Source organism: Oryx dammah, unplaced genomic scaffold (genome assembly GCF_014754425.2).
Source record: "Oryx dammah isolate SB20612 unplaced genomic scaffold, SCBI_Odam_1.1 HiC_scaffold_16, whole genome shotgun sequence".
NCBI lineage: Eukaryota > Metazoa > Chordata > Mammalia > Artiodactyla > Bovidae > Oryx > Oryx dammah.
Window position 1 is genome coordinate 38974346 of NW_024070200.1, and position 23158 is coordinate 38997503.

The 23158-nt window shown below is 44.4% G+C and overlaps 1 protein-coding gene across 1 annotated transcript in view; it reads right to left on the bottom strand.

Moving 5' to 3' along the window:
- The window catches only part of OTUD7A (OTU deubiquitinase 7A), a 379826-nt gene that overhangs the window by 55104 nt on the left and 301564 nt on the right, over nt 1-23158 (bottom strand). Inside the window, exons 5-6 of the mRNA XM_040257375.1 lie at nt 21302-21484; nt 12584-12802 (exon numbers count right to left, since the gene is read on the bottom strand). Coding sequence (XP_040113309.1) covers nt 12584-12802; nt 21302-21484 — 402 coding nt within the window. The remainder of the gene's footprint in view (nt 1-12583; nt 12803-21301; nt 21485-23158) is intronic.

A 23158-nucleotide genomic window follows, 5' to 3' on the forward strand; every position in this document is an offset into this window, starting at 1 on the left:
TGGGAATGGAAGGTAACTACCTTAATCTCATATGTATTATAGTATCTACAAAAAAGCTACAGCTAATATCATATTTACTGGTGAAATAGTACATTTCCCTCTGAGACTGGAAATTAGTCGAGGATATCTGCTATTAACTCTCCAATTAAAAAATTTCCTAGAAGACCTACACAATGTAGCAAGACAAAAAGAACCTACCCCCACTCAATTGGAAAGGAAAAAATAAAACTATCATTCTTTGTTTCTTATAGATCATGGACCTAGAAAGTCCAAAAAATTCTACAAGCTACTAGAGTTTATAAATAAATTTAGAAAGGTTCTAGAATACAAGATTAATAAATAACAATAAACAATTTCTATATCTCAGCTGTTGCTGGCATTTTAAGAGTATTTCTTTACAATATAACAAAATACATAAAATGCATAGAGATAATCTAATGAATAATGTTCAAGACCCTTACTTTGAAAATTAAAAAATATTTGTGAAAGAGTTAAGGAACACGTCATGCTCACTGATTAGGAAATTTAATATTGCGAAGGTATAAATTTTCTCTCACTTGATCTATAGATTAATTAACATATAGATTCCATATTAAATATATAATTATTCTATATAGCATATATACACATTAATTTATGTAGAAATGTAAAGGCTGAGAATAGCAAATCATAAGAAGAAAAACGAAGTTGGAGGACTTATACCGCATGATATGACTTATGAAACTATGGTCATCTTGTATTAAGGCCAGATGCACTAAAGGAACAAACAGAGTCCAAACCAGACCCTCACATATACAATCACCTGCTTTATCTCAAATGTTACCCTGCAGTACAGCAGAGAAAAATGGTTTCAATGACGGTACCAGGGTAGGTATGTAAACATATGGGAAAATGGACTTTTACTACATGTCACACCACATGTAAAAGTCATATTTTAGGTGGGTTGTAGATTTGTGAAAGAAAGAGTTTTTATCTTCAGAAACCTGGGGTAGGCAACGATTTCTGAAACCAAAATAGAAGTTCTGAAAAAAGAGGAAAAAAAAGGTAAATTGAACTACTTTAGAATTAGATCATCTGTTCATTAAAGTGTATCAGTCAGTAAAAAGACAGCCCATAGAGTGGGTGAAGGTATATGTAACCCACATCTGATAAAGGACTTATATTCATAATGTATAAGGAATTTCCACAAATCAAACAAGAAGATGAAGGTTAGAAACGGGCAAAAAACCTGAAAAGGCATCCAATGAAAGAGGATAATCAATGGACAGTAACATGAAAAGAAATTCAACTTCATTAACCATCAGAAAATAAAAATTAAAGCCGCTATGGGACATACATCCAACACAGGGAGTAAAATGGAAAGACAAACCACACAGACCACCCAGAACTCTCAACAGGGGAAGAGTGAATTGGTATATCCATTTCGGAAAAGTATCAGGAAAACTATTATAAAGCTGAACATACCTAAATCCTGTAACCCAGCAATACTGTAATAGGGAAGAGGCTCTGTATTTTAAGTTAATCACTAAAGGGATGTTACCTATAAACTTAAATTACACATAATGGCCCATCTCCAGAAACCCGGCCTCCCAGGTAATGAGCATTAAGCTAAAATACCTTTATTTAGCTAACAGGAAATATTTTGACCTTTCCCACCTGTGAATGACCTCAGAGAGGAAGAAATTAACATAACCCCTCTGGAAGCTGATGGGAATCAGGAAGTGTTTGACTTTGCTCCCTCCCCTTTTTAGTGTACAAGGAACTTGAATTCTAACTCAGGCAAGTTGGTTCTTTGGGACACAAGTTCACCACCTTCTCAGTTTGCTGGCTTTCCAAATAAAGTCCTTATTCCTGGCAAAACAACTCAACTCTCAGTTTATTAGTCTGTTGTGCTGTGAGCAGAACGAGCTTGCATTCCATAACAATACCACTCCTAGGTATGTATCCTCAAAAATATATTCCTGTGTTTATTGAAAACATGTACAAGAATGTTCATAGTGCATCAGTTCAGTTCAGTTGCTCAGTCATGTCTGACTCAGACCCCATGGACTGCATCACACCAGACTTCCCCGTCCATCATCAGCTCCTGGAGTTTACTCAAACTCATGTCCACTGAGTTGGTGATGACATCCATCCATCTCATCCTCTGTTATCCCCTTCTCCTTCCGCCTTCAATTTTTCCCAGCATCAGGGTCTTTTCAAATGAGTCAGTTCTTTGCATCAGGTGGTCAAAGTATTGGAGTTGCAGCTTCAGCATCAGTCCTTCCAATGAATATTCAGGGCTGATTTCCTTTAGGATGGACTGGTTGGATGTCCTTGCTGTCCAAGGGACTCTCAGGAGTTTTCTCCAACACCACAGTTCAAAAGCATCAATTCTTCAGCATTCAGCTTTCTTTATAGTCCAACTCTCACATCCATACATGACTACTGGAAAAACCATAGCTTTGCCTAGGTGAGCCTTTGTGGGCAAAGTAATGTCTCTGCTTTTGAATATACTATCTAGGTTGGTCATAACTTTTCTTCCAAGGAGCAAACATCTTTAAATTTCATGGCCACAGTCACCATCTGCAGTGATTTGGGGGGTCCCCCAAATAAAGTCTGTTACTGTTTCCATTGTTTCCCCATCTATTTGCTATGAAGTGATGGGACCGGATGCCATGATCTTCGTTTTCTGAATGTTGAGCTTTAAGCCAACTTTTTCACTCTCCTCTTTCACTTTCATCAAGAGGCTGTTTGGTTCTCCCTTGCTTTCTGCCATAAGGGTGGTGTCATCTGCATATCTGAGGTTATTGATATTTCTCCCAGAAATCTTGATTCCAGTTTGTGCTTTATCCAGTCCAGCATTCCTCATGATGTACTCTGCATATAAGATAAATAAGCAGGGTGACAATATATACAGCCTTGACATACTCCTTTCCCAATCTGGGACCAGTCTGTTGTTCCATGTCCAGTTCTAACTGTTGCTTCTTGACCTGCATACAGATTTCTAAGGAGACGGGTCAGGTGGTCTGGTATTCCCATCTCTTGAAGAATTTTCCACAGTTTGTTGTGATCCACAAAGTCAAAGGCTTTGGCATAGTCAAGAAAGCAGATGTTTTTATGGAACTCTCTTGCTTTTTCGATGATCCAGCAGATGTTGGTAATTTGATCTCTGGTTCCTCAGACTTTTCTAAATCCAGCTTCAACACCTGGAAGTTCATGGTTCATGTACTATTGAACCCTGGTTTGGAGAATTTTGAGCATTATTTTGCTAGCGAGTGAGATGAATGCAATTGTGCAGTAGTTTAAACATTCTTTGGCATTGCCTTTCTTTGGGATCAGAATGAAAACTGACCTTTTCCAGTACTGTGGCCACTGTTGAGTTTTTCAGATTTGCTGGCATATTGAGTGCAGCACTTTCACAGCATCATCTTTTAGAATTTGAAATAGCTCAACTGGAATTCTATCACCTCCACTAGCTTTGTTTGTAGTGATATTTCCTAAGGCCCACTTGACTTCACATTCCAGAATGTCTGGCTCTAGGTGAGTGATCACACCATCGTGATTATCTGGGTCGAGAAGATCTTTTCTATATAGTTCTTCTGTGTATTCTTGCCACCTCTTCTTATTGTCTTCTGCTTCTGTTAGGTCCATACCATTTCTGTCCTTTATTGTGCCCATCTTTGCATGAAAAGTCCCTTGGTATCTCTAATTTTCTTGAAGAGATCTCTAGTCTTTCCCATTCTATTGTTTTCCTCTATTTCTTTGCACTGATCACTGAGGAAGAGTTTCTTATCTTTTCTTGCTCTTCTTTGGAACTCTGCATTCAAATGGGTATTTCTTTCCTTTTCTCCTTTGCCTTTCACTTCTCTTCTTTTCATAGCTATTTGTAAGGCCTCCTCAGACACCATTTTGCCTCTTTGCACTTGTTTTTCTTGAGGATGGTTTTGATCACTGCCTCCTGTACAATGTCACGAATTTCTGTCCATAGTTCTTCAGGCACTCTGTCTATCAGATCTAATCCCTTGAATCTATTTGTCACTTCCACTGTATAAACATAAGGGATTTGATTTAGGTCATACCTGAATGGTCTAGTGGTTTTCCCAGTTTCTTCAATTTCAGTCTGAATTTGGCAATAAGGAGTTCATGATCTGAGCCACAGTCAGCTCCAGGTCTTGGTTTTGCTGACTGTATAGAGCTTCTCCATCTTTGGCTGCAAAGAATATAATCAATCTGATTTTGGTGTTGACCATATGGTGATGTCCATGTGTAGAGTGTTCTCTTGTGTTGTTGGAAGAGGGTGTTTGCTATGACCAGTGCATTCTCTTGGCAAAACTCTATTAGCCTTTGCCCTGCTTCATTCTATACTCCAAGGCCAAATTTGCCCATTACTCCAGTATTTCTTGACTTTCTACTTTTGTATTCCAGGCCCTATAATGAAAAGGACATCTAGTTCTAGAAGGTCTTGTAGGTCTTCATAGAACTGTTCAACTTCAGCTTCTTCAGCATTACTAGTCAGGGCATAGACTTAGATTACTGTGATATTGAATGGTTTGCCTTAGAAATGAAGAGATCGTTCTGTTGTTTTTGAGAATGCACCCAAGTACTGCATTTTGGACTCTTTTGTTGACTATGACGGCTACTCCATTTTTTCTAAGGGATTCTTGCCCACAGTAGTAGATATAATGGTCATCTGAGTTAAATTCACCCATTCCAGTCCATTTCAGTTCACTGATTCCTAAAATGTGAATGTTCACTCTTGCCATCTCCTGTTTGACGACTTCCAATTTGCCTTGATTCATGGACCTAATACTCCAGGTTCCTATGCAATATTGCTCTTTACAGCATCGGACTTTACTTCCATCACCAGTTGCATCCACAACTGGGTTTTTTTTTTTTTTTGCCTTGGCTCCATCTCTTCATTCTTTCTGGAGTTATTTCTCCACTGATCTCTAGTAGCATACTGGGCGCCTACTGACCTGGGGAGTTCATCTTTCAGTGTCCTCCTATCTTTTTGCCTTTTTATACTGTTCATGGGGTTCTCAAGGTAAGAATACTGAAGTAGTTTGCCATTCCCTTCTCCAGTGGACCATGTTTTGTCAGAACTCTCCACCACGACCCATCCATCTTGGGTGGCCTTATATGGCATGTCTGATAGTTTCACTGAGTTAGACAAGGGTGTGGTCTATTTGATCAGATTGGTTAGTTGTCTGTGATTGTGGTTTTCAGCCTCTCTGCCCCCTGATGAAGAAGGAGAAGAGGCTTATGGAAGCTTCCTGATGGGAGAGACTGAGGGGGAAACTGGGTCTTGTTTTCATGGGTGGGGCCATGCTCAGTAAATCTTTAATACAATTTTCTGTTGAAGGGTCGGGCTGTGTTCCCTCCTTGTTATTTGACCTGAGGCCAAACTATGGTGGAGGTAATGAAGATAATGGGGACCTCCTCCAAAAGGTCCCATGCACACACTGCTATACTCAGTGGCCCCAACCCTGCAGCAGGCCACTGCTGACCCACGCCTCCACCCTCCTGGACACGCATGAGCAAGTCTGGGTCAGTCTCTTGTGGGGTCACTGTTCCTTTTTCCTGGGTCCTGGTGCACACAAGGTTCTGTCTGTGCCCTCCAAGAGTCTGTCTCCAGTCCTGTGTAAGTTCTGGTGGCACTATGGTGACCTCTTCCAAGAGGGCTTATGCCATACCCAGCTCTGCTGCACTCAGAGCCCCTGCCCCTTGTGGCAGGCCCCTGCTGACCCACACCTCCACAGGAGACACTCAAACACAGTTCTGTCTCAGTCTCTGTGGGGTCTCTGGGTCCTAGTGCACACAAGGTTTGTTTGAGCCCTCTAAGCATCTCTGGCAGATATGGCATTTGATTCTAAACTCAATTTCGCCACTCTTACCATTGCTGGGGCTTATCCTTTGCCTTTGGACATGGGGTATCTCCTCAAAGTTGCTCGAGGGCTGCAAAGTCACTGCTCCAATGCCAAGCAGCCGCAGCTCATAGTGCATACTTTACAGACCCAAAAGTCTGAAATAACCCGACTGTTATGGATTGAATGTTTGTGTTCCCCCTTCATATGCTGAAGCTCTAACCCTGGCATGGCTATGTTTGGAGATTGGACTTCTAAGGAAGTAATTAAGGTTAAATGAGGTCAGTAGGGTGGGGCCCTAATCTGATAGGAACAGTGTCCTTGCAAGAGACACCACAGAGCTCATTCTGCCTCCTTCTCTCCCCTGAAGGTCTCTTACAGGAAAGACCACACGAAGAGAACAAAAAGATGTAAGTCAACTTAAGATTTAAGTTCAACTTAACATCTGATTTAAGTTGGGTCCCAGAGGTAAAAACTCTTATCCAGTTGAAAGCATTCCTGAGGCTGTGAGTCAGTGGTGACCATCCTGGAGGCTCACCCAGCTATGGTAAATGCCAGTACCTTACAGCCTCTGGAGAACCAAAAATGGCCCAGTGCTATTCTAACGTCTCCAGCTGTATCCAGAATGGGATGCCCAAGATCAAGGATTCTTTGCAGGAGCAATAGGATTGAGAATATGGCTCACAGTTTCTACTCCAAGCTCTGACAGCGTGATCATTCACATCTCCCCACACAATGACTTCATTTAAGAACAGGCCAAAAAACCATGGGAACTAGTACTGTGAATGTTAAGAAACAAAAATGAAATCTTGAGCTCCTACTCCTACAAAGAAAATCAGATGAACATCACCAATATAAGGCTGTGGTATTATATACAGGTGAGGGGCTATTAGTCACTTACTCTGCCTTTTCTAAGTAAATTTTTTGGGCTTTGTAACAGATGGTTGTTGTTGTTTAGTCTTTAAGCTGTGTTTGATGCTTTCGCTACCCCATGGATTATAGGCCACCAGGCTTCTCTGCCCATGGGATTTCCCAGGCAGGAACACTGGAGTGGGTTGCTATTTCTTTCTCCAGGGGATCTTCCTGACCCAGGGATCAAACCCGAGTCTCCTGCATTGCAGGTAGATTCTTTACCACTGAGCCACTGGGGAAGCCCACGACAGATGGTTCAGTTCAGTTCGGTCACTCAGTCACGTTTGACTCTTCACAACCCCATGGACAGCACGCCAGGCCTCCCTGTCCATCACCAACTCCCGGAGTCTAGTCAAACTCATCTCCATTGAGTTGGTGATGCCATCCACCCATCTCATCCTCTGTTATCCCCTTCTCCTCTTGCCTTCAATCTTTCCTAGCATCAGGGTCTTTTCAGATGAGTCAGCTCTTTGCATGAAGTGGCCAAAGGACTGGAGTTTCAGCTTCAACATCAGTCCTTCCAATGAACACCCAGGACTGATCTCCTTTAGGATGGATTGGCTGGATCTCCTTGCATTCCAAGGGACTCTCAAGAGTCTTCTCCAACACCACAGTTCAAAAGCATCAATTTTTCGGCTCTCAGACTTCTTTATAGTCCAACTCTCACATCCATACATGACTACTGGAAAAACCATAGCCTCGATGAGACAGACTTTTGTTGGCAAAGTAATGTCTCTGCTTTTTAATATGCTGTCTAGGTTGGTCATAACTTTCCTTCCAAGGAGTAAGCGTCTTTTAATTTTATGGCTACAGTTACCATCTGCAGTGATTTTGGAGCTCAGAAAAATAAAGTCAGCTACTGTTTCCAGTTTCCCCATTTATTTGCCATGAAGTGATGGGACCGGATGCCATGATCTTAGTTTTTTGACTGTTGAGCTTTAAGCCAACTTTTTCACTCTCCTCTTTCACTTTTATCAAGAGGCTCCTTAGTTTGTCTTCACTTTCTGCCATAAGGGTGGTGTCATCTGCATATATGATGTTATTGATATTTCTCCCAGAAATCTTGATTCCAGCTTGTGCTTCCTCCAGCCCAGCGTTTCTCAAGATGTACCCTGCATATAAGTTACAGTGGAAGTGAGAAATAGATTTAAGGGACTAGATCTGATAGACAGAGTGCCTGATGAACAGATGGTTACCACAGTTTAAAATAAGATGTCATTTTGCTTGTCACCCATGAAAACTCTTGGATGGAAGAAAACATAATGAGACAATTTCTATGAGAAAGGCGAGCTCATTCTTGCCCTGTGATTCTCTTTAATACTGCGGCCCTTCTGCAGCCACCACATCCATCTAGGGCCGTTGAATCACTTTCTCTGGGTGTCACTGTGCTCTGCAAATGCTTCTGAGATTTCCTCTAAGGGGACTGTGAGGATTCGCTCCTGTTCTGTCTCAGTTATGTTTCACCCATGCTCCAGACTTCCTCATCCAGCTGGTACCCAACAGTGCACAGGGCTGCTAGGGGTGCTGTGGGAGGTCCCTACGATGAGTGAATCCCCTCCCTTGGACTTCATCCCACACTAACTCCCACATCTGCTTCTTTAGCTCAGACTGCTCCTGAACTCCAGACCCACATGTTCAATTGGATGCCAACTTTCCAAGTCTCGATAGGATTTGAGTCTTTGCTTCTGTCACCGCCAACCCCTCTTCCAGTGGTCTGTGTCTCCACACAGCACCACCATCTACCCACCATCAAGCAGGGTCATGCTTGACTCTTCTCTTTCTGCTATTGCCCCATCCAATTCATCAGTGAAACCTGTAGGACCTTCCTCAAAACAGATCCTGGTTCACCTCTAGCTATTTCCTGCCATCTCCACTGCTACTCCCAAGGCTCTGGGCCATCTGTTGCTCTTCCTGCTCCGTTTTCCTCTGCAGAGTGCACTCTCAAAAGAACAGCCAGGACACGTCAGTGTGAATACAAACATGTCACCACCCCTTCTTAAAGCCCTCCCGGGGCTGCACAACATCCCTACTGTTAACCCTGAGGCTCAGGAGTGCTCCCTGGCTCCTGGCTGCCATTCTATCACCTTCCTTTCCAACCCCTCCAGCCTTCATCCCATCTGCTCCCATCTTCTACCTTCCTTAAATGAGCCAAGGCTTTGAGTGTGTCCCATGGCTCATTCCTCCTTGCCCTCAGGAACCCTGCCTTGGGCTCCCTCCCTTCTCCTCAGAGTGCCTACCGCATGGTCTTGTGCCATATTGATGGTCTGCCTTATCATCTTTCTTCCCCACTAGAACCTCATCTCCACGAGGGCAACAACTTCATCCGCGTGGTTCATAATGATGAGATTTCCAGCACCTGGATGGGGTGTCTGTGGGACTGCAGTTCAGGCTTGCTGTGGGTGCAGTTCTGGCAGCTGTCTTATCTCCTACATTAAGATGGAAGGAAGTGAGGCTCCAGCTGATCTGCAGGCCTGGGCTGACTCACGAGGCCTTCAAAAACCTGCACATGTTAGAACTTCTCTGTCAGACTCACTCCAATCCAACTCTCCTCCTGTGGAGACAGACTCAACAGCACAACTCAGAGGCGTCCCCACTTTTCCTGACATCTAGACCTCAGCGTCCCGTGTGTGCAGTCACTGTGTGCAGTGACATAGACATGGCTCTGCCTTTGGGCCCACATACTTGCTGAAGCATCATGCCATCTCATCCCATTCGGGGGCGTCCAAAAGGGGCAGGGGCGCCTGAAAGGGGCAGGAGCGCCAGATGTTACTTTCCAAACCGAGAGACTCATGATCTCTGAGTCCTCTTTTCCTCTTCAGTGTGAACTCAGCAGGTTGAGAGACAAATACTTTGTTGAATTCTCAGACTAAATGAAGAACGTGAGGCATCTTCTTTCCTCTCTCAGGGGGTCAGTGGCTTTATGTCCTGAAGACCTGGCCCTCCTGTCATCCCCTCCTATCATGGGGCCGGAGTGGGTCATGTCTTCTGGGGTTTTAAGGCCTGCAGAGAATGGCACGCCCTCTTCTGTGGGTTTTGTGGGAGGTGAAGCTTCACCACTCGATATAGAGGCTCCTCAAACAGGTAGGGCTGCCTGTGTGCCTTGTGGAGCTGGGGAGGCACTCTGGACGCCTGCTCTGTGCTGGGCTCAGAGGGAATGGAGCTGGAGTATGGGCCTGGATCACATGAGCCCCCGGAGAGGGAGAAAAGTCCCCCATCCTGAGGCCCTGAGACAGAGTTTATATTTCCTTCCAAACACAACTTGTATTATGTCTTGAACAAGCAGATTTTTTTCACTAAAATTTTTTTGAGATCCGTATTTCCATCTCCCATAAACCCAGTAACTAATACTGCTTATCAGTGGTTGATTCACAGTGATCTGAACACCTAATTACTGGACAAGGGAACTGACATGCTACATGTGGCCATGCCGAGCAGCTTTCTCCCCACTGTTCCTCAGCGGAGCTCTGCCTGCCCCATGGAGAGTGACAGCAGGGCCCGAGGGACGAAGCCAAGGCTGCCTCCCAGCTCCCTGGCTCTTCACCCAGCCGAGGTGGGGGGCTGGGTGGGACTCCTGGGCCTCAGCCAGATTCCCACCAGCATCCAGGCACAGAAAAGGCCTGAAGGATGATCGGTCTATGGCTTAAAGAGAGGTACAGAGAAGTTGATGGATGGTAGGCAGCGGGGCAGAGAGGAATGCACATTTGTTCTACTCTCCACTATTTTCCAGTCCTCATCTCCCTGTTCTCGGCAGAACCCTGATTTTCAGACTATCCCTGCCCGGGATTGTGGTCCTGAAGGCTGGGGCACTGGCCAGCCTCCAAAGGCCTCCTTCAGCACTGATGGGGTGCTGTCCGCAGCCCCTGAAATCAAAAGAGGGAGTCACAGAACACACACGCCATGTGCTTTGCTGGCTGCTTCCGTGACACCAACAAGGGTGTTGGCAGGTTGACACTGACAGATTAATGGGAGAACAAACAGCTCCCCAAGAGCCATCTGAAGGAGCAGAGGCTCAAGGCTTTCACAGGCAGGAGAGGCTGAAGAGAAAGGCAGTGAAAGGAGGCATGGAAGTGCACCCAGGTCAGAGGAAAACCCAAAATGCAAAGCCAGCCAGCTGACTCGTCATCGCAGAGTGAACATTTGCAGAGAGTCAAGCGGTGCCCCTTTAAAAGGCTGGTTTGGGAGGTAAAATGTAAGTAAAAATTAATATGTGATCCATGGGAAAAAAATAACAGAGAAGACCTTCCAAAAGAGCAAAAGCTCTTGCTGAGCATGATAAGGCTGGAGGAGAAGGCTGGTATGGTGGACTCCACGCCCTTTACCAGGACTGGGGCTTTAAATGAGGCAGCAATTATCAGTGCTACCGATCATGCTCGAGGCTGAACTTTGTCAAGCACTTGGCTACCATGGCCTTCAAGAGAAATTAGTTCATGAATTTTTTTCCTTTGTAACTCACCCCAATTTTCCCTTCTCTGAGACTAGTGAATATTAGGTTTAAACTATCTCATAGAGGCATCTTTAAAATAGCCAGCCTCTAGAGAGAGGGCTTTAGTGTTGTTTAGTCATGTCCAACTCTTTGCGACCCCACGGACTATATAGCCTTACGTGGACTGTAGCCTTCTAGGCTCCTCTGTTCATGGAATTCTCCAGGCAAAAATACTGAAGTGGGTTGCCATTTCCTTTTCCAGAGGACCTTTCCCACTGAAGTCAGGTCTCTGGCACTGTGGGCATATTCTTTACCATCTGAGCTACTGTGGCTAATCCAGAGAGAAGGCCTGGAGGTAAGACAGGACCAGGTGTGGCAGTTGGTCTCTGAGCTGCTTTTGGCAGCTGTGCAGCAGTGGAGAAAACAGTCACAACATCAGATCCAACACAGGTATCGGGAATGTGGATCCTGTTATTAAGCCAAATACCCCGAGGGTGAGGCTTCCAAGTCCTGGGTTGAGACTTGGCTGCCAGCCTGCCCAGCACAAGTAAGGCCCCACTCACCACCAGCCCCTCTTCATCTTTGGGGATTTAGTGGCCCCACGGAGGATGCACAGGGGCCTGAGAAGAAGGCACATGATCCTCTACACGCATGTCTGAGAAGCCTCAAACATGTGACTACGCAAAGATTTACAGTGCAAATGATCATGAGGGAGACAGAGGCTGCCTGTCTCAGAAAGAACCAAGGTCTGTTTCAGAATTTGTTTGGAACTAGTTTATTCTTAGGAACTCCAAAGAAGACAAGTTTGGTTTACTCCCTGAATCTTGTCCTCATCGGGATGTCACAGAAACATTAAGGAGATCAGGAAACCAAAGTCAGGCTGTATGCTTCCTTAACCTGGAGCTGGGGGCGCAGGGGTGGGTGGGGGAGGGCAGCAACAGTTCCACAGGGCACCGCGCTGTCTAATGCTCAGCCTCACCAGGCCAGCATCCATCCTTTTCAGGTCTTTGCAGAGGGGAAAACTGAGGCTGAGAGAGGCCATGAGCTTGCCTGTGTCCACAGAAAGTGCCAGGGTCTCCTATTTTTCCCCAAGCATAGGATCTTTCGTCCAGGACCCACTTGGGCCATCGTGGTTGGATAGGAAAGGAGAGAAGTTAAGGCAAAGCAGCTTGGGAGTTCTCTGGGGGCACCTGACCTGGCCAGGCTGGATTAGGAACAAAGAGAACTCTCAGGAGATCTGAGCACCACGTGCTCCTCACCCCACACCACTGGTGCCAGGCGAGGGCTGGGCAGGGCCTGCAGGCACCCAAGTCGACAGAGCGTGGAGCTGGACCGCACATCCCTCTTGCCCACGCCCCTCCTCCCGACCAGGGGGCCTGAACGGTGGGCGGGGGGGACTCACCCGCCTGCTCCAGGGCCACCATGGTCGCCTGTTCGATCAAGTCCCGTTCCACGAAGCTCCGGAAGTCCTCGCTGTACACACTCAGGTCCGGAAGTTGGAACGTGTAGATGGGCATCTCCAGCGGGAACTGCTCGCTGCTGCACTCGCTCGCCACGTGGGACCGTGCCAAGGACACGATGGCCGAGCTGGCGTGGGAGATCCCCCGGGAGAGCCGCTTCTCTGTGGGGGGGGAATGTGAAGGGGGCTGAGTGAGGGGGGCTCGGTGGGTGTGCACGCTAGCCCACACGACACATCCCACACGCGTGCACACGAGCACACAGGATGCATATGCACATGTAAACATTCACGGCACACTCAGGCAGCACACATGGACACACACACACACGTACACACTCGCCACACATGCAGAGGCACACCCATGGACACCTGCACACCCATTACCTCTCCCTCCCCAGCCTTGCCAGTTCCCAGTGTTCTCAGCAGGCCTCCTTCATGCTGGGTTAACGTCACCATCACCTGGCACACGGCACTTAGTCAGGAAAGCACTCAGAAGGAGGCAAAGGACAAGTCTACCACACAAATATTCCTCAGCATCTGTAAAGATCAGCAGCCTGGCTTCCTGGATCTTAAGTTACATAGATCTCAGTTCAGCAGAGCTCTCGAGGCATGAAATTCTACACAGGGGCCTTTTCTTTGCTTTTATGCTTTTGCATTTTTAAAGTGAGAAGCAATCCACTGGGCTTTCTCCACAGTGGCTTGGATTTTAAGATAGGTCACCGCTACTAAAGTTACTCTTATAAACGCACCTTGCAGGAAGATTCCCAGGACACAATTATTAACCCACTGCATGCCTCTATTCTGTCTGGATTTTCTGTTGTCATGGCAATCTTAAAAATTTTTATTTTGCCTAGGCTTTCCAACAAGGGATTAGAAATGCACTGTAGAATTTCTCTAAAATACAGCCATTACTTTATTAGGAAGTCAATCATCTGATTTAAATGCTACCATCAAGAAGTAATATTTTAAAAAACATACTTATTTTTTAAAGTTCTGTGCTTAATAGCTAAAGAATTCTTAAATGTGTGATATTAGGAATAAGTTTTCAGTTTTACAATCAATATTTGTAACGATGAAGAATTCTTTTAACAAGGCACTAGTCCTCTTTTTGGAGAAGGCGATGGCACCCCACTCCAGTCCTCTTGCCTGGAAAATCCCATGGGGGGAGGAGTCTGGTGGGCTGCAGTCCATGGGGTCACTAAGAGTCGGACACGACTGAGCGACTTCACTTTCACTTTTCACTTTCATGCATTGGAGAAGGAAATGGCAACCCACTCCAGTGTTCTTGCCTGGAGAATCCCAGGGACGGGGGAGCCTGGTGGGCTGCTGTCTATGGGGTCGCACAGAGTCGGACACGACTGAAGTGACTTAGCAGCAGTAGCAGCAGTCCTCTTTTAATTTTGCCCGGAAAACAAAATTCAGACTGGCATTTCAATGAATATTTTCTAGTCTTTTCTACCTGTGGTAGACTCATTAGTACATGTGGCCACTTAAGTTGAATGGATCCCCACTCACATTAGCCTGCTCACGGGTCAGGTTCTGCGCTCTGCTGATGCCTCTCTGAGCCGTGCTCCTGCCCCTGCTGTTGCTGGCAGGAAGCCCATGCCCAAGCCTTCATCAAGAGGGGAAGCTCTATTCCTCCACATGCAAGAGTAGTTGACAGCACTGCCATAAAGTAACTTTGCTAAAGCAGATGAAAAACAAGAGGGCTTTGACCCTGGTATAAGTTAATTTTAAGCTCAAATTTAATTCTCAGAGGCCTCATATATTTGCATGTTAAGTCTCAAGACAGAGTATTTCAAAACGGATGAATTCAAGATGATTAAAGTATGTTGTATTTTGAAGAAGGACAAGAAGAGAGATCAGACCACAGGCCATGAGGAAGAGGAGCCAGGGAACACACGGGCCAGTTGGTTGTCCTGTCCCCCAGGGCAGGGGCAGAGGAAACCCCATGCCCCTCTGCCCCTCACAGACCTTGCTGAGGTCACATTTCTGGCCACCAGCTACCTTTCTGGAATCTGGGAAAAGAGGAACTGCCCCACCCTTCAAGACCCAACAGTTTGCTTGAACACCCAAGGTAACATGAACCCACATTGCTGTCAGCAGAGGCAAGGTGCTGGGCAAGGTCATCCATATGTCTTCGTGGCTTATCAATCAGCATCTATTGCCAACTGATGAGGACCTTGCAAATGCTGTGACTCACAGTATAAACTGATGCTATTAAGCCACTCCAAATATTAATATCTGGAATCTGAGGGGAAAAGTCCTTTTGAACTAAAAGTGAATTATGTTAAAGATCACATAACAAGAAACAGATGCTCTGAATTCTAACTCCTTCCAACCACCACCTCCATGAATGCACATACATAATCACACAGACACACACACACACTCACATGCACATACACTCACAAATGGATTCTTTAAACATTAATTCAGCAATTCTTCTTTTGGAAGTATAAATAAAATAAAACAGGAATTACCATGTTCAAAGTTATGCCACAGAGAAATACAGAGAGATTTAAAAAAAAAATACTGAGGGAATATACAGAATTTTCTGACCCTTGACAAAGCCAACTCAAGCACTTATGATTTAGTATAGCAGAAGGAACTATATTCAATATCCTGTGATGAACCACAAAGGAAAAGAATATAAAAAGAATGTATACATACGTATAACTGAATCACTTTGCTGTATAGCAGAAATTAACACATTATGAATCAGCTATATTTCAATAAAAATAAATTAAATAATGAAATTTAAAAACCCACACTAACAAAAAGCTATCTGTGATTTAGGTCAGGGGATGTGTATTAAGTCTGTTTTCTTATTTTCTGTATTCTGGAGGCTCTGGCATCTGGGGCCTCTCTGAATGGGGAGAGAATTTCCCTACAGAATTATCCAATTTTTAGATACTTAGATTCTTAGGACTCACCCAGGACAAACCAATTCAGAGCCCATACTCTGGATCACCTCCTCTATCTGGCTCACACCAGCAGGCCATGTCAGTGCCCTAATTACCCCTGGGCCAGGTGCCAGACAACAAGAGATGGCCCTTACGCCCACCAAGAGCTGCTGAAATTACTCATGCCAGCCAATCCTAAGTCTGTTTACCCTGCCTTGTCTTTCCCACTGAAACACAACACAGGCTGCTGCCCTTGTTTTCCTCTGTCCCTTCTGCCTTCTGACCAACGCTGGTGCTTCACCGTGTGACCCTACAGGGTGTGTCCAGCCTCATGTTTCCAGGGAGCTGTGAGTATAAGACTGTCTTCTAGGACAGTCGTGTCCTTGTCTGTGTGTCTCATCATATCTGATTAAAACAAGTCCTGGGTACATTTTAAAGCAGGAAGACAAAAATCTTCCCGACCCAGGAATCAAACTCGGGTCTCCTGCACTGCAGGTGGACTCTACCGTCTGAGCCACCAGGGAAGCCGACTTTTCTAAAAGGGACGGATATACATATTTTAGGCTTTGTGGGCCATACAATTCTCAGTCACAACTACTCAACTCTGTCTTTGCAGCATGGAAGCAGCCATAGGCAGTGAATAAACAATGGGTTCCAATAAAACTTTACTGAGAAAACAGGCAGTGGCCAGATGTGGTTCATAAGTTATTGTTGTTGATTTAGAATATGGAGGGCTTAATCTTCCATTTTAGGGGACTGTGATTTCAGGAAGAATTCAATTAAAGGATATATATAGATCTAATTCAGAAACTACAATTTCTACTTGTTAAAAATACAGGGCATCTTGGTGGTCTGGTGGTTAAGAAGCCACCTTGCAATGCGGGAGATGCTGGTTTGATCCCTGGTTTGGGAAGATTCCACATGCTTCAGGCCAACTAAGCTTGTGTGCCATAACTAGTGAGCCCACAACTACTGAAGCCCACATGCCCTAGGGCCTGTGCTCTGCAACAAGAGAAGCTCCCACAATGAGAAGCCTGCTCGGCACAACTAGAGAAAGCCCACTCAGCAATGAAGACCCAGCACATCCAAAATTAAATAAATAAATAAAAATACATATGTTTGTTCACAAGGCTCAGTTAATGAAATTATGTTATGATAGACTTCTGTTTTTTTTTTTAACTGATAACAATAAGATAGTGGTGAGTATCCGCATAAGGCCCTGATTCTGCTAATCTGTCTGAAAACAGAGAGAAGGGTCCTTCTAGCCCCTTCCCTGGGAGGATAAGATAATGGGTTAGATTGTTTGCTGCTCAGAAAGAGCAGGAACTGCCAAGTTGTCAGCTCTCTGGATTTCCACTGCATGAGAGATGCTGGGACGCTGTCCGGTGTGGTGTTGAAGGAGCACACAGCCACAGAAAGACCAAGCTAAATGATTAGAAGAGGTCAGATCGAAGGGCAGAATGAAGGAGAATCTAAGAACGGGATAACAAGATGGCCAGGTCAGTGGCCACACCTCAACACCCTCTTCCTAACCCATCCAGGAGGCCCACAGGAGTAGATGGGTGGGAATGGGCTGGGTTCCATGGGTGAGGGCTGAGGGCAGGGGTTCTGGCTTTTCCTCCCCCAAGCTAGCCCTGTGGGGGTAACTGCCTGAGCCATCACCACCACAATGCAGGCCAGCCACTGCCATGGCCGAAGCCCCTGGAGGAGCATCAGGGCAAATGCCATGGAACTGGGCACCAACCACAACAGGAACAGGTGGGCTGGCCCCAAGCCTTCTTTCTTTTCTCCCACACTCCCTGTGAGCTGACAGTTACAACAGAAAGTGGAAGCTCCTGCAAATGAGTAATTTCTAGAACAGAGGAGCTGAGAGGTTCCCTGAGCAGTAAAGCCAACTGTGGCGAGGAGAGCCAGTGGAGAACATTTTGAGCCCATATTAAAGCATTCAGAGCTAGCCACTTTGAGTGCACTTCCATCCATGCTCTCATTCAGAGGAACACAAAACAGAGCCCACGCCTTTGTCCTTTTCCCCCGATACTACAAGCTAAGATGGCTCGTAACTGCAAGGTACTGTGTGCTCACAGGCACAACTTAGGAACAGCTCAGCAGTGAGAACATGGTTATAGAAAGTTCACAAAGCACTTGGGCTGGAATGCATCAGGAGGACAAGGTTTTAAAATAAACTTAGTAGATATGTTCAAAGAGATGGAATATTACATTGTGAAATAATAAAAATAATGGGAAAGTGCAAATTTGGGATGAGAAATGCTGACTGACAGAACGGTTCATGTGAAGAAGTTAGAAGAGCAAGTCAAGGGAATCTCTTAGAAGACATGAAAATGAGATGCAGGAAGACAATGGAGGAGTAGAATGGTTTTAAAAGAAAATAATTTGGATCCAGACTGTTATTCTACCAAATGAAAATTTAAGCATATCATGTAAACATCTTTAGCTTCTGATGGCCTTAGGAGACTGATCAGGCAAAATTTTTTTTTAGAAAAGTCTTTGGAAAAGTATTCTTTTAGCAAAAGATAAAGGTGAGTAAATAAAGAAGTTGATTGTTGTCTAAACAAGCAATAAAAAGAACCTAAATATAGTACTGGAATGGGTTGCCATTTCCCTCTCCAGAGGATATTCCTGACCCAGGGATCGAACCCGGGTCTCTTGCATTGGCATTACCGTCTGAGCCACCAGGGAAGTCCTTAAAGGTCAGGAAAGTGGGCAAATATAATTGAGGGTACATGGAGGTAGGAAGGGAGATGATAAAAACAGGGTGTAATACAGCTGCTGATGAGTTCTAAAAATTAATAGAGAGAAAAACCTAAATATAGGTGTTAGTAGGACAGAGGTAACTATAACACTAAGGAGAATATATAACTTTCAAACTAGTTGAAAATTTTAGTTAGCCAGAAAAGATAGAAAAGTAGAAAATCACATAGAAAAAAGGCATGGCAAATAAAACATGCAACATAAAGAAGCACAGATAGGACAATAATAAAAATAAAACAAGTAGATTAAATTCACTGCTTAAAAGACAGACTCTTGGATTGAATAATAGAGTGATACTTGATGATAAATTACTTATAAGAATTATATTTGATATACAAGGATAAAGAAAGGTTGAAAAAATGTTATTCCAGGCAAATATGAACCAAGAGAAAGGCAGGGAAGAGGTTTAATATCAGCTAAAACAGATTTAAAGATAAAAACAATTATATGGGACATAGAGACACTCTATATATTGTTAAAAAGCACATTAGAGCAAAAGAGACACAGATGTATACAACAGTCTTTTGGACTCTGAGAGAGAGGGAGAGGGTGGGACGATTTGGGAGAATGGCATTGAAACATGTATAATATCATATAAGAAACAAATCGCCAGTCTAGGTTCGATACAGGATACAGGACGCTTGGGGCTGGTGCACTGGGATGACCCAGAGGGATGGTATGGGGAGGGAGGTGGGAGGGGGGTTCAGGATGGGGAACATGTGCACACCCGTGCCGGATTCATGTTGATGTTTGGCAAAACCAATACAATTAAAAAATAAATAAATAAACAGGACTATTTACAGGGGAAAAAAAAAGCACATTAGAGCCAGATGACCTCACAACTATGAATGCATACGTACCTACAAATACAGCCCAAAATGTAGTGGAAAGAGAAGAAAAGCTTAGAGAAGAAACAGATAATGAGCACTGAACGTTCTAACTCAAATTTGGCTTTTCTGGACAACAGAGTAAGTAAGCATAGGACAATAATCCAAGATAGAGTTTCCAATATAGCCTGAATAATCAGGTTGAGCTAACAGAAACAGACAACAATGACTCACAGCATGGGAAGGCTGACCTAAGGCCATAGGAGAATTAGAATCCATTGTGTAAATATTAAGAGGAGTATTAAATCATTTCAGATCTTATGACTGTATATGTAGAAAATCCAAGAGACTCTCTGAGAACAACTAGCATTAATAAGAGAATTTATGACATGACTGGGTAAAAAATGAATTGCTTTTCTCTGTGCCTAAACTCTTAACAGAATGTGAATAAATGGAGTGGTATATGCAATATTCTTGATTGGAAAAACAGTATTACAATATGCTAATCATCCCTGAAATAAAATAAAAACCCAATCCACTTCCAATCAGAATTCCAATTTTAAGATTAATATGGTAGAATAAATATCCAAAAATAGTGAAAAAGTTTTGAAAAAGAACGGTAATAAAGGAACTAGCCTTTGCAGAGTAATACTATACGAAGCTTTAAGAATCAAGTATAGCAGGTTGGGTGGTCACACAGAGTCCAGAAACAGAGCTAAATACATTTTTGCTAAGTTAATGTATAGCAAAGTTGGCATGTTAGTTCAGTGGGAAAGGGATGCTTTATTTAATAAATATGCTAGACTATCTCATTCTCAATCCAGAGAAGCAAAACTAGATTCTTAACTATTATTTATAAAAATTTCAAATTGCTTATAAGACCTTAGAACAAGATTTAAAAAACAAATACAAGAAAACATGTAACTTTGAATTTCAGGAGAATTTCTAAAGAAACGGAGAGGTCACCCATTAGTCATGAATGTATAGTAATATAAGCATTTTGTAAGGCAGAATTTTCTGTGAATAGTGATAAAGCAAATAATACTGTGGGATGTATATACATATACATGCAAAATATATTTGTAGTTTAGTCTTCATTATAAAGAATGCTACAAATTGATAAGAAAAATGCAAACAAAACAACAGAAAAGCAGGCAAAGTACATGAATAAGTATATCACAGAAGAGGAAATCCAACTGGCTAACAAGCAAGTGACAAGATGAAACTATTTTTTACCCTTCAAAGTAGAAAAACAAAGCAGTAAAAGCATCATGAGAACACCCAGTCCCGGCAAGAACGAAGAGAAACACCCAGTTTCATACAAGGTGAACAGAAATGTGTTTGCGAACCAAGTCTTGAAGTTATTAAACAAAAAAACACATGTGTTGGTACAGCAAATCCACCTTGGAAATGCCAACCTATAGAAATAAAAGCACTAGTATGTACAAATTATGGTATAAAGTTTATTATAGCAGTGCCTGTAATGTCAAAAATCCACCACTAACAACAAAATCTAAGAAAAACCAAAATCACCATGAAGAGACATGGTTTAAAAAAATCGTATACTATGGTGTAAAATATGAAGAGAATATGATCGTGATTTATTGCTCAAGGAAACCAGCACTCTGCCAAGTGCAGCACGTGCGTCTGACTCGGGTGTGTTTGCATTCTGAACAAGCAAAGTAAGAAGCAGCAGGAGACAGAATAGGATGGGGCCACTGGTTAGCCTCTGGGAGGTTTGGGAGATGTGGAGAGAAAGCTCTCACGTTTCCTTTATATATCTTTGTCACAATGAAATTTTCCCAGTTCGGAAAAAAAGTTCATCCCATGAAACACGTGGATGATGAATATCAGTGTCAAACAGGTTTGGAGGCTATGCCGCTTGGGAAATAGTTTTGCAAGGGTGAGAGATGTCGGGTCTGGGAAAACCGGGACTGCAGGAAGAACGTGGGGTCCCAGAGAAGTGGATTCACTCTCCTCGCCCCTGAGGCAGGAGTGGAAGCTGTAAACGACAGGGTGAGGCGTGGTGCCTGAAGAGCCCCATCTGCCTGCAGCTGGAAAAGGCCATGACCTCACCCTTCTGTGCACCCCTGCCCCAGCCCCCTTGCAAACCATGCTGGACCAGGAAGCTGGTGCCTGGTGGGCCCCGCAGCAGGTACCTTGGGCGATGTCGTCCTGCCTGGGCAGGCAGGGCCGCTCGGCCGTGTGCCCGGGCGGGGGTGGCTCTCGCTCAGGCTGTTTGGGGCACCTGCCCTCGTTGAACACAGGTGGCAGGTTGGCTGTGTGCACCTGTCGGAGCTGCTCATAGTCACTCAGGGCGGCTGTGAGGTCCCAGTTTTTGCCTGGAGATAAGAAATGACAAGAGATTACAAGATTGATGCATGAATAATGGTCTCATGTTAGGAAAGAACCATGCAAAGAAGAGTCTCTGTTAGCACCTGTTCACTCAAACTCCCCCCAAGTAGTTCTTGTTTTTTTTTTAAGTTCTTTTCCTTTTTTGGTTTTTCACTCAATGGTTTTTAGTATATCCACACTGTACAGTTCCAGAACATTTTCATTACCCTTTTCAAAAAAAAAACCACAAAAAAACACCTGAAGTATTTTACTCGCTCAGTATTTTAGTGCTTCCTTGAAGCTTAGTTTGGAGAGGGCAGAGGCTCTGTGGAGGGGAGGGTGCTCACGGAGTGGGAGCTTTGGTGGGAGGCCACCTCAGAGCTCACTGTGCACCAACTGAGTGAGACACCAGGCAAGACAGCTGTGCCCGCCCTGGGCACACTTGGTGGGGATGGGTGCTGGGGGTTCACAGCACGAGGGGAAGCTGATGGGGTCTGGACTCAGAGTGGGAGCTCTGATCCCTGACTCTGAGACTTGGTGGACTTCCAACGGAAGGAAGGAGGTAGCGCACATTGCATCCGACTCCATTGGGCAACCATGTACTTTTTAAAGGCAAAGAATTAAAAGTTTAGCTCTAGTTTTAGAAAGCAAATAAAATCTTAACCTCTCCCAACTAACTTCAAAATGCAGGTATTTACTATATTGACTAATTATGTGGTACAGACAACAGAACAAGGCTTTGAATGTCTAAAATAATATCTGAACATCTTCCTCTGGTCTTTCTAATTTTTTTCTGCCACAGACTTGATACTAACCAGAAAATGTTTATATTCTATCATACAATCATTTACAATTTACTTTTTTCTTTCACAGTCAGGTAACAAAGACACAACAGAAGCATCTTTGCATATCTCAGTGGGGAAGAAAAGCAAACGAAATCATTCAGGTTATTCAACTGAACCTCAGCAAAGTCTGGTGGTGTTTTTGTAAGTGGTGACAGGTGGGGTCCTTTGTGGAAGGCAGCCCCATTACTGTTTGGTAGTTGTGTCACAGAAACCAGCTGAAGCAGAATTAAAAGCACTCTCTTTCACTCTTACATACAGCTAACAATCACAGTGTACACACATTGCCTGCGTGATGGCAAACGTACTTTCAAGTCTAAGTGCCTGTGTCTATCAAATGGGCATCCATGCTCCAGGGTGTGGTCTACTGAGGGCAGGACAGGCTCTGCCTTTAGGAATATTCCTTAGCAGGGGTGATGACCTGGGTGGGCACCTCACTCTATAAAGCAGGGCCAAAGGTAACAAATGACCCAGGAGGACTGAAACTGTCATTGAGAAAGGGCAGGGAGAGGGGAGGTGGAGGAGAGGCACTGAGAAGGCAACCTTATCCTGGAATGCAGACACGTTAATATGGGTGCATGTATTAGCAATGACACCAGCCCCACAAATACTGGCTGTGAGGGAAACAGCCCGCGTGGAGCACTGAGTGAGCCGGGAATTTCATCGTCCCACAGCGCCACGCGGAGCAGGCATTGTCCTGGCTCCTCACAAACAGAAAGTGAGGCTTAGAAGGTTGCTGCACCAGAGGGTTTGCATGTGAGCCCTCCAATCTCATCTTTCCACCGACTGCCTCTTCCTGCAGGGCCTCCTGTACACAAGTCCTGGTCCTAGCAGAGCTGT